General features: G+C 35.1%; 1 protein-coding gene across 2 annotated transcripts in view; it reads right to left on the bottom strand.

Moving 5' to 3' along the window:
• Positions 1-15,730, bottom strand: part of SCN7A (sodium voltage-gated channel alpha subunit 7) — a 92,305-nt gene that overhangs the window by 25,726 nt on the left and 50,849 nt on the right. For both annotated transcript variants that reach the window (XM_059704221.1, XM_059704222.1), the window contains exons 11-16: positions 14,648-14,744; positions 13,766-14,004; positions 12,503-12,676; positions 10,733-11,089; positions 5,401-5,838; positions 1,534-1,639 (exon numbers count right to left, since the gene is read on the bottom strand). In XM_059704221.1, coding sequence (XP_059560204.1) covers positions 1,534-1,639; positions 5,401-5,838; positions 10,733-11,089; positions 12,503-12,676; positions 13,766-14,004; positions 14,648-14,744 — 1,411 coding nt within the window. The remainder of the gene's footprint in view (positions 1-1,533; positions 1,640-5,400; positions 5,839-10,732; positions 11,090-12,502; positions 12,677-13,765; positions 14,005-14,647; positions 14,745-15,730) is intronic.

The following is a 15,730-nucleotide window of genomic DNA, read 5'->3' as shown; positions in this document are numbered from 1 at the left end:
CCCATGGCATAACAAGTTTTCCCACTTAAATTTGCAAATATTTATTAAATGTCAAGAGGTATTAATATCAGTTAAATTGATTTCAATCCTTAGACGGTATGCAAATGGGAATTTTGTTTGAGATTAGCTGAGGAGCTAACCTAGATGATGGAGTACTTTGTGAGTAGGGTACATGTGTATGGGTTTTGAACTCTATTTTCTGGTCAAGAGAGTTAGCATAAGGAAACCTAAGGAGAAGAGAGTGATTAACCTGTAAAAAAAATGAGGAAATGGTGATGGGTGGAGTTTAAATCAACACTTATTATTTTAGAATTTTACCTAATATCAATGTATATGTCTTTGGTCAAATTTTAAAAAAGGAAATAATTCCTCCCTTGTTTTGGATGAAACAAGTCCTACAACTCAGCTACTAAGAGCAGATGCTTATTTTGAGTATAGAAATTTGAGCATTTAGCAGTTTCCGTTTTGATGATATCCAGTCATTTCAAAGGACTAGAACCTGTAGCCATTTGTTAATCTTCCTTGGAGGGTACTTTTAATTATAAGTCATTAAGAGATGTATGTTACATATCTTGTGAGTCAACCAACTGAAGCCTTATATTTTTCTTAACATTCATGTGGAATGTAAAAATATATCACTATTACATGATTTGTTTTTCTATGACAGTTAAGGATGCTTTCATATGAATATCTAAATGTTGACTCCATTCCACAAAGCATGAAAATACATATACACATAACCCTAATTCAATTTGTTTTAACAATCCTATAAAGTAAGTTTTGTTATTACCTTCATTTTACATATAAGGAAATGAGTCAGAGAGAGGGTAAAAGTAGAGCCCTGGGATTTGAATTCAGGCTCTCTGATTCCAGAGCCCACACTCTTTTTTTAATAATTATTTTTAATTTTTATTGATTTCAAAGAGGAAGGGAGAGGGAGAGAGAGACAGAAACATCAGTGATGAGAGAATCATTGACTGGCTGCCTCCTGCACCACTAGGGACTGTGCCCGAAACCCTGGCATGTGCCCTTAACCGGAACTGAAACTGGGACCTTCAGTCTGCAGGCTGACGCTCTATCCACTGAGCCAAACCAGCTAGGGCAACAGCCCACACTCTTAACTACTGCATTAGATTCCCTAGAAAGTGGCCCCATTTCCTTTTTTCCAAATGTTGCCTTTTTTTCTTGATAGTTATTTTAGTTTTCTATCAGGATTCAGATGGGCATGTGTACACATGTGTGTGCACACACACTGTGTGTATTCCTTAGCCAAATTAATAAGTTTTCTACAATTAAAAATATATCCAATAGTATTATTTAGGTTAAGAGAAACTTAGTCTAATCTATATTAATAGTCCCGGATTGTGAGAGGTTTAAACCAGCAGTCGGACATCCCCCGAGGGGTCCCAGATTGGAGTGGGTGCAGGCCAGGCTGAGGGACAACTCCCTCCACCCCTCCCCCGCCGCCCATGCATGAATTTCATGCACTAGGCTACTAGTTGCAGTATAATATCCAAAGGAAATTTTTCTTACTGTTTTTAGGATGCTTTGGCTTCTCATGTTCATTGATCATTTCTTCTTCTTCAGAGATAGCAATATCAACTGTACTGCATTCAGATGAGCTAGATGGCTTTACTTTCTGAAAAGGAAAGTCCCACCAAAAATGTTAATAAAGTTTCATTCACTCACTGTAGTTACAGTTCATCTCATTTTTAGAATTAAGAAAATTATGCACATGAATACCGTTATCAGGTTTAAAAGATTTTAGGCCAAGTTCATGATTAATATTAAAATGTGTATATATCTGTGATTGATGGTGTTAAAATTATTTTAAAAATTAATTTAAGATAAAATAATTTTTAAAATTTAATTGGCTTTTATTTTTTATTTTATTTTTTCCATCACCACTTCAAAAAGAAAAAAAAAAGATAAAATGCATTTTAAATTAAAATTGACATTTAGTTAATAACACTGTTCTCCCAAATGATGTATAGGCTATCTCCAATTTCCAAAAGGATTTGAGTTCCAAAGTTTTCTTGAAGTTATTCACAAATTTTCCAGTATGCTATTTCAATTAGATGAATAGCATCAGAATAAATCACCCCTGGATGCTAAAGATGGGCAGACAAGGGTGTACTTAGTATTTACTGTAAAATCCAGTCCAGACATTCTTAGGTATTTCATCATACCAGTGAGACTGATGGAGGTTATCCTGAAGCAAAATGACGAAATGGTACAAGGAATAGGGTCAATAATAGACCTGGGAAGGTGGTACCAGGACTATGTAAAGAGGCTGGTTGCAGAGATTGACATTTCCCCCCACTCTATTCTTGACTGAAGTTCAAGACTGGCTAGGATAAGGTAGTCATGACTTTGTACATGTGGTAACAATGCAAGTGCCATGCTTGTCCTCTACTTAAAATAATTTTCCCACAATGCTTTCTTGCACCTTACTGAAAAGTGGACATACAACATATCATCTTTTAAAATGACCAAGATCCCAAAGTTAATAGCATATCAAATCATTTTCTAATTTTAAAAATTAAAATACGTGTTTAAAACATTTAGAAGAAAATCAATCTTATTTCTTAAAAATTAAGGAAAGCTCTAGTAGATTATGTAAAAAAGGAAATTATAAATATTTTGTCCTACTTCTTCCTCTTATGCACAAAAAATCTTAATCAATATAATCAGGAAGCTTTGTTTGCTTAAACCTTAATGGCAATTGTCAGTAAGATAGTATGGCGCTCAATTTAAAAAATATGTCCAACTGAATATTCCTCTTAAATAAATCATTTTTATAATTTAATTTCTCTTAAATTTCCTTTATTTCTGATTAACTAAAGGCTATAGCCATGCACTGATTTAGATGAAGACAATAAACAAATTAATATTATATTTATATATTTTTAGAGTTCTTAAAACCATTGCACCTAAACACTTTGATGTGATTTTTTTCCAAACTCCTTTTAGTATGTATTATTTTAAATTTACAAATAAATCAATTAAGATTCAAAATTATATATAACTTATTTTAGTAGAAGATTTAATGGCATGAAAAAATAGCCATGATATATTGCTACATAGTGAAAAGTTATAAAACCCAATTTAAAGTTTGATGTTATTGTTATAAAATTTAGTTACATATTTGTAATTTAAAAGGTTGAAAGTTTAAATACCGAAGAAATGAGAGTATATATCTCTGAATTACCACATGTGATTTTTATATTTTATTCTTTGGCACCTGGTATATCAACATCCTAGGTACTCATGAGCTATGTAATCTGGAAAGTGTCTAATTAAATTAAATATGTAACTAAAAACATACAAATATGTGAACAAATCTATGAGTAGCTAACCAATCAATAGAACCAAATAAGTATGCAGCATAAATTACAAACTTCTGCAACCCCAACATATCCAATTATATTTCATTTCTTCCTTCCTTTACCTTTTTATATCATGGACTTTTTAATGAGATTTGGAAAGGAGTTTCCAAGAACATCTTTATATGATGTGCTGTGATAAATAGAAATTTTGCCCAGAGATGGATGATAGTCAAAGTCTTAAGTAAAGATATAGAATTGTGCTGGAGAGGAATTTTCTCTGGTTCTCATAATGGTATTATTTTTAAAAAAGAAGAAGAACCTAAGCCTGGCTGGTGTGGTTCAGTGGTTGAACATTGACCCATGAACCAGGAGGTCAAGGCCCATGCAGGTTTTGCGGGCTTGATCCCCACTAGGGGGCATGCAGGAGGCAGCTGATCAATGATTCTCTCTCATCATTGATGTTTCTATCTCCCTCTCTCCCTCTCCCTTCTTCTCTCAGAAATAAATAAAAGCATACTTAAAAAATATTTAAAAAAAAAAAAAAAGGAATCTATGAGCCCAGCCGGCTTGGCTTGGTGCTTGAGCATTGACCTATGAACCAGGAGGTCATGATTCAATACCCAGTCAGGGCACATGCCTGGGTTGTGGGCTTGAGCCCCAGGGTGGGGCATGCAGGAAGCAGCTGATCAATGATTTTATCTCATCATTGATGTTTTCATCTCTCTCTCTCCCTCTCCCTTCCTCGATGAAATCAATAAAAATAAAAATAAAAATGGAATCTGAGATTGAGTATGCTAAAGAGTGAAAGTTTCTCTAAAACAAAGATGCCTTTACTAAAAGCTAGAAACCCTCTGAATAATTGAAATTCAACCCCTTCTATAAGGCCAGTTTCAGAAGTTATTGCCCATAGTGGCTGCCAAGCCAGAGAGGTTTGGAAGATAAGATGGTGCTGGAGAGTCTGTGGATCTGCAAAGAGACATCCGTTGCTCTCTCTCCCTGGTGTCTATGAGTAATCTGAGAGGAGTCCCTCGTTAGTTCCAATGCAAAAAGCCCTCAGTGCCATTGTGATCTAGGTAGATTGTAACTTTCTATTAAACTGTATCTCCTACTAAGACATTATGCTGCTTTCAAATGAATACAATAAAACTGTATCCAGGACGATGTATGACACGTGAAAAGCAAGTGAACAGCAATATCTACCCTTCTTTTAAAGTTTCCTTTTTTTATTTTTATTTTTTTTGGTCCAGGAGTTTATAAAGCTACAACTGTTCCCAAATCAAACCATTGGTTTCTCTCTATTCATTAGTCCAATTTAATTACATATGTTATAAAATATGTTGCAGAAATGAACTCACAAGAATCTTACAATTTTAGCAAGCAATAATGTATCTTAGCGTGTTGTAGTCCAATCTCACAATTTAAAGATGCCTAGAAGAGTTTAATGATTTATCCAGTAGGACAAATTGATTTTGAAAATTTAGTTTTCTTCAGTATGCTTAACATCACCCCACACTGCCTGTTTATTAATATATATATTATTTTATCATGATATTATCCAATTTTTGTGAAGTGCTTACTATATTATGGGCATTGTTATATGCACTACTGTTCTTAATCTTTCTATCTTTTATTATTTTTTTCTTTTTAAATATATTTTATTGATTTCAGTGAGGAAGAGAGAGGGAGAGAGATAGAAACATCTATGATGAGAGAGAATCATTGATTGGCTGCCTCCTGCATGCCCCACACTAGGGATCAAGTCTGCAACACCTGCATGGACCGGGACCTGGGAATAGAACAGTGACCTTTTGGTTCATAGGTCAACACTCAACCACTGAGCCAATCTGGCTGGGAAATCTTTCTTTCTATTAGCAATAGATACAATTTTATCCTCATCTATAAACTGAAGTTTATAAAGTTTAAGCAGCTTGATCAAGATCATAAGATCAGGAGTAAAGAGTGCTATTGCTAGGATTGAATGGGCAATGTGACGAACTTCAGTGCTGATTCACCTTCATATCAACAATGCCCTAAATTAATAATAAGCAATCCAGATATTGAAATATCTTACCTCTTTGCTGCTGCCGTAACCTGATTTGCTCCGAATCTCCTTATTATCCAGATTTTCTATATCAGATTCTCCGGAAGCAATTGGTACAGTTTCAGAGGCACTAGGACTGGGGATCAGTGACTGACTCTCATTTTCAGTCACTGTGGTTTTCTCTGTGCCACTGCTTTTCCCCTTGTCCTTGAGGACATCTTCAGTGTTGCTCAATTCAGAAAGAGTATGGCCAGAAATATTCTCTTTAACATGCGTGTCATTTACATTGTCCACTGTGTCCTTGGGAACATTTAGTCTTTTACATAATATTTTAGAAAGCACAGAGCATATCCCTTTTTTAATTCTTGCCAATGCACACTGGAGATTTTTGGCTTCTTCATTCTCTGCATGCGTTGCAGCATTGCATGAGCTAAAGGAGATCACCAAAGCCAGAAACAGGTAAAGTATCTAAAAGAAGTAAATGAGGTTAAGTGAATCTCATTTTTTCAGCTGAGATTTGAAAACAGCACATTAACTACAATACTATTCGGTTCTTACTCATCTATAATGGGTCAGGTGCTGTGCTAGAGATTTGTATAGTTAGAACTCAACTGACGGTCACAACATTCTATGAAATATTTGTTTCCTTTTCTAGAGGAAACAGGCAAGTTTTATAGATGTTAAATATCAAAGGTCACACAGATTGAATTCAAGTCTGTTTTATTTCAAAGCTTGTTTTCTTTTACTGAGCCAAGCTACCTCTGGCAAGGTGAGAAAATGAATTGCTACTCAAAGTGGCTGACTTCAGCTCTACCCCAGATGTATAATGATATCTTCTTGGATTCTGCAAACCCATAGGGAATCTCATTGGGAGGCATCTACTCCTGGTTCTGTGGCCCACATCTAATATTTCTGGACCCATGCAAGGATAGGGATTGGGTAGGTTAATTGATTACTTTTAGTAATAATTTTGGCCAAATAAGAGAAATAATAGAAAAATTATTATTAATAATACTTGCAAGTTATTCAAACTCTATGATAATATATATTTTGATTTTACTATTACTAAGAAATATGATCTATGTATGTTCAGTTTCCAGAGAATCAGATTTTCATCTTGTTTATAGTTATAAGGTATAGATGCTGTTTTTGGATTCTAGTGTTGAAAATTAACATCAATTATTCTCTTAGACTTAAAGTAATAATTTGAGCATAATTGTCTATTATGGAAGTTTCCTCTTCTATCTTCAGATATATGAGCTTAAGAGTTAGTTCATTTTATGCTTTACCATATTATTTTAGAGCACAAAGTTCAAATGGCATGCATCATGTGTAAGAATATGTATATATAGTAAGTCCTCATTTAACATCATTCATAGGACCTTGAAAACTGTGACTTTAAGTAAAATAACATAAAACCAATTTTAACATAGGCTAACAGGTATAAGAGCTAAGTTCTTAGAGCATATTTCTGGTCACAAAACATCACCAAACTTCTAAGTAAAGATCCAAAACATTTCTACTAGTAAACAATAACATAAATGTGAGCTATACACACATGTAAAAAACATTAATAAAAACAAGACAATTATTTTCCAATCTGCTTATTCGACCTCAGGGTCATGGGTGGGTGGCTGAAACAACATTATGTGAATGACATTATTGAAGGATCTACTATATATAAACTTACATAACGTTTTTCTGCCAGTGTTTCTGATTTTTTCAAACATTAATATCTACTCTTATAAAAGTATACTGACAATTAATCTCTACTAATAAAAGGGTAATATGCTAATTAGACCAGGTCAACTGGACACCTTCCGGATGTCTGACTTCCTTCCGGACAAAGCCACAGTGGCAGGGGCTGAGGCAGAGGCAGTTTGGGTGATCAGGCTGACAGGGGAGCAAGCAGTTAGGGGCAAGATCAGGCCAGCAGGGGAAGGCTGTTGGGAGCGATCAGGCTGGCATGGGAGGGCAGTTGGAGGCAATCAGGCCTGCAGGGGATGGCAGTTGGGGGCGATCAGGCTGGCAGGCAGAGGCAGTTAGGGGCAATCAGGCAGGCAGGCAGAGGTTGTTAGGGGTGAGCAGGCAGGCAGGCAGAGGCAATTAGAGGCAATCAGGCAGGCAGGCAGGCAAGTGGTTAGGAGATAGTGGTCCCTGATTGCGAGAGGGATGTCCCACTGCCGGCAGTCAGACATCCCCCAAGGGTTCCCAGATTGGAGAGGGTGCAGACCAGGCTGAGGGACACACACCCCTGCACGAATTTTGTGCACTGGGCCTCTAGTGTGTATATAAAATAAAACAAGTCTATGAAGATCTCCAAACACTCATTTGTTAAAACTTCTCTCAGAATTCTGTATCTATGTGGAGAGATGAAGTTCTCAGATACTCTAATTACTGTCCTTCTCATGCATTTACACACCCGAGAAAACATGAACTGCCCACCATATAGTGTTCAGTCCTAATGGACTGCTTGTACCTATATCTTCATATATATACATATATATATATGTAGGAATAAAGTTCAAGTAAGACTCATATGGAAAATTAAAATTTTATTGCAAATATTGCCATCACATAGATAATCATAATCATTGCAATATTTTGGTGGAGCAATAAAATGTGGATGGCTCAAAATTGGAAATTTCTTACAGGTGATAATATCTGAACAACTGATAATATATTCTAGAACCTCCAATGACAGAGTCTCTGAGGGCAAACTGAAAATGAAAAACAACACATAACTGAAAATACAAGATCAAATGCCAATATCCCCTGAGATTCATGTGATTTTTCTCATGTGATTTTGCCTCCCTTGACAAGCTCAATGACCCTTATAGGAACTTCACAATTAGCCTCTCTGTCGTTCTCAAAGGACAATAAGTTCAGGATGTGAAAGAGCAAGACCAAATATAATTTAAGGTAGTTGGTTGTTTCTTTTTCCCTGCCACCTCCCCCCTTTGTTTGGTTAAGTATTAGGCATGGTGACAAATAAGAAAAGGGTGTTAGGTAAGGATTTCATGACTATAAGCTTCATAAGAAGCTTGTCACATTTTCTCTTAAGTAGACAACTAGCACAATGTGAAGCACAACCTTAGTGATAAACAAATACATGTTGAAAATGAATTAATCGTAGAATAAATAAAAGAATAGATTTTGTGCCAGAATTTGGACAAGGAAAATTATACTACAACAATTATATTTTTAAGAGCTTACAATCTGAAATTTTTTTATATCATGGATACACACATACACACACACACACAATTACCCACACGCACATATACATGCATACATATATATGTACTAGGAATGTCACATATGAAAATAAAGTTCAAAATACACTGGAACTTTGGGGCAAATGAAGAACTTTTACACTGTAGAGTGCTTCTGCTTTGTTCAAGTGTGCACTGAACTTAAAATAGCCTGGTCACTTGACGGATTAAAAACGAAAAACAGGATGTGTAAATGACCAAAGCTTTGGAGGATTCATGACCTCTCCTAATTTGAGGAGTAATAAAGATGGAAGGGGAAAAAAACATAAATTATATTATAAACTTAGGGTTACTTTTTTTCAGTCACAGTGTTTTAATGAAAGTCAAACCATATATTTATTGCTTTTGGGTTAAGAGATGAAAGGTGAAGTATTATATATAAAACAAAACAGTGGGGTCTAACTTATCAGGTTATTATTTTTTTAGTCTTTTGGGAAATGTACTTAATGTCTATCACTTATGAGAAAAAAGCAAATATTTGAGTCCTGTTTTTTCCCCCGTAATAAATTTTTATTTTATAAGCCATTCCTTTATCTTAGAAAAAATAAATGCTACTTACTCAATTCATGTAGTACCACTTCAATGACTGGATATTTAAAAGTGAAAGCTTTCTCTCTTAATTAATGCATAACAGTTTTATAGAACATTGGTTTTCAAATTTTGCTGCACAATTTAATCAAATAAAAATTCCTAAAAAATCCTGATGTCCATGTATCAATAAAATCAGGATCTTTGGGAATGGATCCAAGACATTATATTTTTATTAATTCTAAAGGTAATTCCTACATACATTCAAGTTTGACAGTGTTACGCATAAGTGGTTCTTAAAATCTAATGTGCATACAAATCACCTCTGGATATTGTTAAACTATAGATTCTGCTCGCATAGGTCTGGATGGGTTCTGAGAGTCTGCTTTGATAACTATCCCCCACATGATGCCAATGCTACTTTGAGTAGCAAGGTTATAAAGCACTGCTATCCAATAGAAATATGATGCATGTCACATTTTTTAGTAGCCACATTCAAAGCATAAACAAAAACAGTTAAAATTAATCTACTAACAGTTAATTTAACTAAATATATAAAAATATCATTTTAAAATACAATTCAATAAAAATCATATATATGTATATATACGACCCTAATATGCAAATAGACCAAACAGTGGAACAACCGAACAACCGGTCGCTATGACGTGCACTGACCACCATGGCACGCTTGTGGAACATGGCGGGCGTCAGTCGCAGCAGGATGTTAGAGCAGGTGAGCAGGGGCACCAGACTAAGACAAGGTGCCGATCGCTGTCATAGGGGCGAGCCTCTGGTGGTTACTGAAAATTCTTTGCTCCCGTGCGCCACGGTCCTGCCTGGTGCTTATACCTGCTGCCAGTGCTGGCCCCGCCCGCACCCACTGCCAGCGCCTGGCATTGGTCCCGATCACTGGGCACCATCAGCTGGTGCGAGCGGCCGCTGTTGGCCCAATTGCCCCTCAGGGCTTCTCCACCTACCCCTGCTCCTGAGGGGCATTCAGGGCTGGCAGCTGCTACTCGCACCTGCTGCTCTCACCCACTGCTGGTGCCGACCCCCTCGCACCTGCAGCTGGTGCCAGAGCTGCTGCTCGCACCCACTGATGGTGCTGCCCTGCTTGCACCTACTGCTGGTATTAGCCCCAACTGTTCTGCACCATCAGTAGGTGTGAGCAAGGCTGGAACCATCAGACCATGGGAGCTGTGGAGGCAGGGGTGGGCCTGCTGGCAGACAGGGGACTGGGGACCACAAGAGGAGGGGCTGGACGGGGGCACGGAGGAGGGCTGAGACCTGCCCCTGTGCCCACTACAGCCTCATGGCCCATAGTTACTTTCAAGGTGCAAGAATTCGTGCACCAGACCCCTAGTTATTAATAAAGTAATTTACATACTTTTTTGGGTAAGACTTAAAATCCAGTGGATAGTTTTACGCTTGGGGCATACCTCAAATTAGACCACTCATATTTCAACTGACCAGTAGCCACTGGAATCCATGAATGAAAATATTAGACTATACTTCATCAGTTTCCTAAGGAAAATTTTAAACCATGGGTTACTTACCAAAAGGTTTCCAATTAAAATGACCATCATGTAAAAAGGAACACAACTGAATTGGCCTGCTATGTCAAAGCAGTCCCATAGAGTCTCTACCCACTCTCCACAGAGAATCCGGAACACATTCAGAAAGGAGTGGAAGAAGTCACTCATGTGCCAGCGTGGAAGTTGACAGTCTTTGTCTAAGTTGTAGACATATGCTTTGTAACTCATACCAAGCAGCTTTGTGCCGACCACAGCAGAAAAGAACAGGAATGTGGACAACAGCAGGATCAAGTCTTTCAGGGCCATCAGTGACTTTATAAGAGTCAGTTTCAGAATCTCAAATGTTGGCCAGTATTTCCCCAACTTGAAAATTCGCAACTAATAGAGCGATGTAAAACACAGGAATAAGAAACAAAATGCAAAAAAAACTTGGTTATTCATTATGATATACATTTAAAATCTGTATCAGCATTATATGTATTCAAATATATAGTATTTAATGTAATATTCAGTTTTGAACATTTTAATATTAAGCACTAACAATTCATTTTATGGACAATTCTAATACAAAACATACCTATTCTATAAATTTTTACACACAATTCATACATATTGATCTGTCAATGCCCATTCAATATTATGTTACAATTACTCTAGCTATTTGTTTTAATATCTGGTAGGGCAACTGTCCCTTCTGTTTTGCTTTTCACACTATATCGGGCATTTCCCCACATTCTGATATGTAGATGATATGGAAAAAAACCTGTCATTTTCCACTGAATTCCATTAAAGGTTCTATTGTGTGTTTTCCTTTTAAAAAAACACATTAAAGACCAAACACAACATTCCAGGTTTAGTTTGAATATTTCCCTTCTTTTCACTAATGCTTTTTTAATTGGTACAGCACAGATTACCTTAACATTTTAGCCACCTAAAATGAACTTAGTCATCTAAAATCCACAGATCATTTTTTGTGCACTATCTACTGTCCTTAACCTTTCCTAGTATTTATTTGGCTTTCTGGATTCAAGAGTAGGACTTTACATTTATCCAAATAAAACTTAATCATCTTTTACTCATTCTGTTACTAGCCTTTCAGATATTTTGATCCAATCTTTGATCACATTTTCTGCATTTTCCAGTGTTGTTTCTTACATAAACTTGATAACTACATCTTGTACACATTTCTCTCAGTCATTAGAAAAGCTTATGGATGAGGATTAAAACAGGTTGCTCTTGATTCCTGCTTCATTCCTTCAACTTATTGCCAGAATGTGACAATATATTACTTATCAAATGCTTAATATTTTCATAAATAGCATTCTAGTAGCATTATTACCTTATCTAGTTTTCTGATTCTTAACATTAACCTTCTTTGGGGACATACTGATTCTGACAGTAATTTTTATAACAACATTCTGCTGGCCTGACTGCTGTTATATAACGTTTTCTGCCCTGCGTTTAGAAATAACTGGTTCCAATTCCTTAGTTACACATTGACATTCAGCTTCTGGGGCTCTTCATTACCTTGCTCCTTAAAACTGGCCCAGGACCCCTGGCCCTGCTTCCTAGAACTACATCTCAAATTTGCTACATATATGGCTTATTTTTTTTGGATGCTTTGGTTAAATAATAGCATTAGAGACTGCATACTTTTTCCCGGGGCAGTATTAACTCATGTAATACTCCAAATGTCCCAATGGTATGTCTATTACTATTCTTTCATTTTATGTTTGATAAAACTGGGATAAATTTTCATAAAATAAGATTTTGGTCTTGGATTCTACTTACCACCCTGAATAATCGAAAAACATCCAGCCCATGAACATTCGCTAGAAAAAGTTCTGCTAAACCAAGGAACACAATTATGCTATCATAAATATTCCAGCCTACTTGGAAATACCCATATGGATGCATGGCAATTATTTTAAAAATCATTTCTGTTGTGAAAATTCCAATAAAAACCTAAATAAAAACAAAACACATGGATGAGAATATGATTGCAATGGCTCTTTGGAACCCTCATGCACAGAAACTGTAACTTTTTAAAGCCACAATCCTCACAGTTCTGTCAATATCTGATTAGTTTTGGAGTCTATTACAAGAGTCATACATTTTATTTAATAATCTAATATTAAACACTATATAAAATCATCAATTACTTTTTAAAGCCAGTCTGGAAGAAAATAAAAGAATATTGGAGGGTAGAAAATCTTTTCATTTTGAATAGTTTTTTTTGGTATATGGACTATTTGTTAAGATATTTAATTTTTCAACTTGCAAAAGAATAAAAGAAGTACATATATGATCCAGAAATAAACAGAATGAAGCTATGATAACTGTTTTCTGAAAACTATATTGGAAAAACTTATTTCTACCAAATTATGGTTTTGGTATCAAGTAAATGTATAATTCAAAATTAGTAGCAACATGGCTGTTTGTATGAATACCAAGTAACTAACCAATAACAACTTAATAAAAGGGAAAGAAATTAAACACTATATATTTGCTTGAATGTGACTTGTTTTTAAATGCATACAAATCTGTTTTGTCTTTTGCACTGTATGGGATGAAAAAGATAGGTGAATCCCAACAACACCTTGCAAAGGATAAGCTCCAATCTAAGGCACAGACAGGTGGTGAGAGCAGACAGGGTCAGGTGCAGTTGTAATCAGGATTCACAATCAGATGTCATCGAAGAACATTTGTCTGCTATTTGACTTTTACCCTATTCTGATCTATGGGGATATGATGCCCAAGAGAGGGTATACTTGGGAAAAGAGAGGAAAGAATAATTTCATGACTGCTAAGCAGCTGGCGAGGAATCCAAAATTTAAATGGCAGATTTTTAAACTCTAGGTATTAACCTATTGAGTGATAAGAACATTTACAAAGCAGGGCTGGGGATGAAGTGGGGAAGCATGAACACAATACTTTATCTTGTGCTTATATAATGCATTTGCAACATATTCAAGTTATAAAATAATAATGGGATAATGACAACTAAAAAAGATTGAAATTACAAATGAAAGTAACATAGAATAAGAGCCTTACCAGGTTTCCAATTCTGAGAACAGAGGATGTTGTTTCACTCATTGGATAACATTCCATGGCCAAAAAACATATGTTTAGAATTATGCATATAGTGAGAAAAAGATCAGTAAATGGATGCAACATAATCACATGGACAAACTCTTTCAACTTTAACCAACAGGGAGAACAATTCCAAATCAAGAAAATTTTAGCAAATTTATACCAACACAATGGACATCTCTTCTGAGATTTTGTATGCTCTGCAATGAAAGAATAGTAAAGTGAAACTTTAGAAAATTGCCTAAGTATAACTAATAAGAAATGTTGACTTTTGCATATACTAGTAAAGAGAAGTTTGAAACTAGACTTCTGATTTGGAATTAGCAAAAAAAAGAAATACTTTATACTAATAAGTAGAGCAAAGTAAATTTCTTCTATTTTTTTCATGGAAGTTGAATTAGACAAATGAAAATGAGACAAACTGTCTAGTGGAAGAAAAACATAGGAGTATCTGTCAAAACAACAAATATGGAATATAGCTGAAAACATTGTAATTTATAATTCCTAGATTTCTGTACTTTACAAAATAATGCCTTTTAATACTGGCATAATAATGAGTTACCGGTTGTATGTTTAAAAAGCAGAGTCAATATAGAGAGAACCTTAATATATTAACCTTTTCCAATGTTTAAAACACTATATTTATGGAATTTTTCTAAATTGTTCATCCTAATATTCTACTGTTATTCCTTAAATTTTAGTTATCATATAAAATTCTGAAGTCATTATAAAATTTCTTTAAAGGTGAATCTTATGAATAGTACCTTTCATAATATTTTTTACTAAATATTTTATCTAAAATATTTTTAGCTAAAAATATTATCCAAATATTTTTTACTTTACCTTCTCTATGTCTGATAGTAGCATCATCCAACATATCCAAAGAAGTGATCATAAAAGTTGGTGATCTTTTCTTCATTTCTATTTGTGTGGTCTTGGCCTAAAAAGAAATTTGATGAGTATAATAATGGCTTCTTCCCAAGATTATAACTATAAGAAGGATTTTAACCTCTTTAAATATGCTTATTTTTACTTCCAGAAGCTTTTTCTTTTTCTTTTGGAAAATGTGTATAACTTGCAACTTGACAAAATAATTGTATCCTACGAGGTCAACTATAAAACGAGTAAATCAGAGAATGATAGTGGTTTTACCCATATTTGACAAAGAATTCAATGTATAGTTTAAGATTATTGTGAAATATCCAGTTGGTAAGCATGCTATTGAATAACAACAGTATTCCTCTAACACAGGGATAGGGAATGTCTGGCCCCTGGGTATAAGGCCCATGGAATTATTTGATCTGGCCCTGCCACGGCATAAGGAGTGAGTTAATTAAATGTTTGACAAAATACAGCAGGCTAATTGTTAAGTTGATAATTTTGTATGACCGGCAAATGATGTTATAAATATCCAAATGGCCTTTGGCAGAAAAAAGGTTCCCCACCCCTGCTCTAACATCTTAAATTTCTTTTCTTGAGACTATATGTTAACAATATAACTTTTCAAATTCTCTTGACAAAATAAAAATACTTACAATGCAAATGAAATAAGTCTGAAAGAATATCAAGTAATAGATATATTTTTTAAATTGTGTTGTTAGAACATATATGATTATCCCATAAAGAAATCACTTATTTCTCTTGAATAACAATTTTAAGATACCCTCTGCTTTGCTGATGTGGCTACATAGGGTTAAAAAGAATCCTTGCATTGAAAAAGCACGCACAACCCTTAACTTTGATGTCGAGATTATAACTTCTACACATTCAGTGTTACAAATATAGCTCAAGATGTTTCTAGTGACCATGTATAAATTTCGTAATTGGATTTAAACTGTAAGAAATTCATAATGGGTAATGATATTACACCATAGATTTCCCAAAGGTTTCCCATTTGGCACACACAAAGAATAATCATATTTATCT

The sequence above is a fragment of the Myotis daubentonii genome, chromosome 7 (assembly GCF_963259705.1).
Source record: "Myotis daubentonii chromosome 7, mMyoDau2.1, whole genome shotgun sequence".
NCBI lineage: Eukaryota > Metazoa > Chordata > Mammalia > Chiroptera > Vespertilionidae > Myotis > Myotis daubentonii.
Note: the sequence above shows the minus strand (reverse complement) of the source record. Positions and strands in the feature narration are given on the sequence as shown.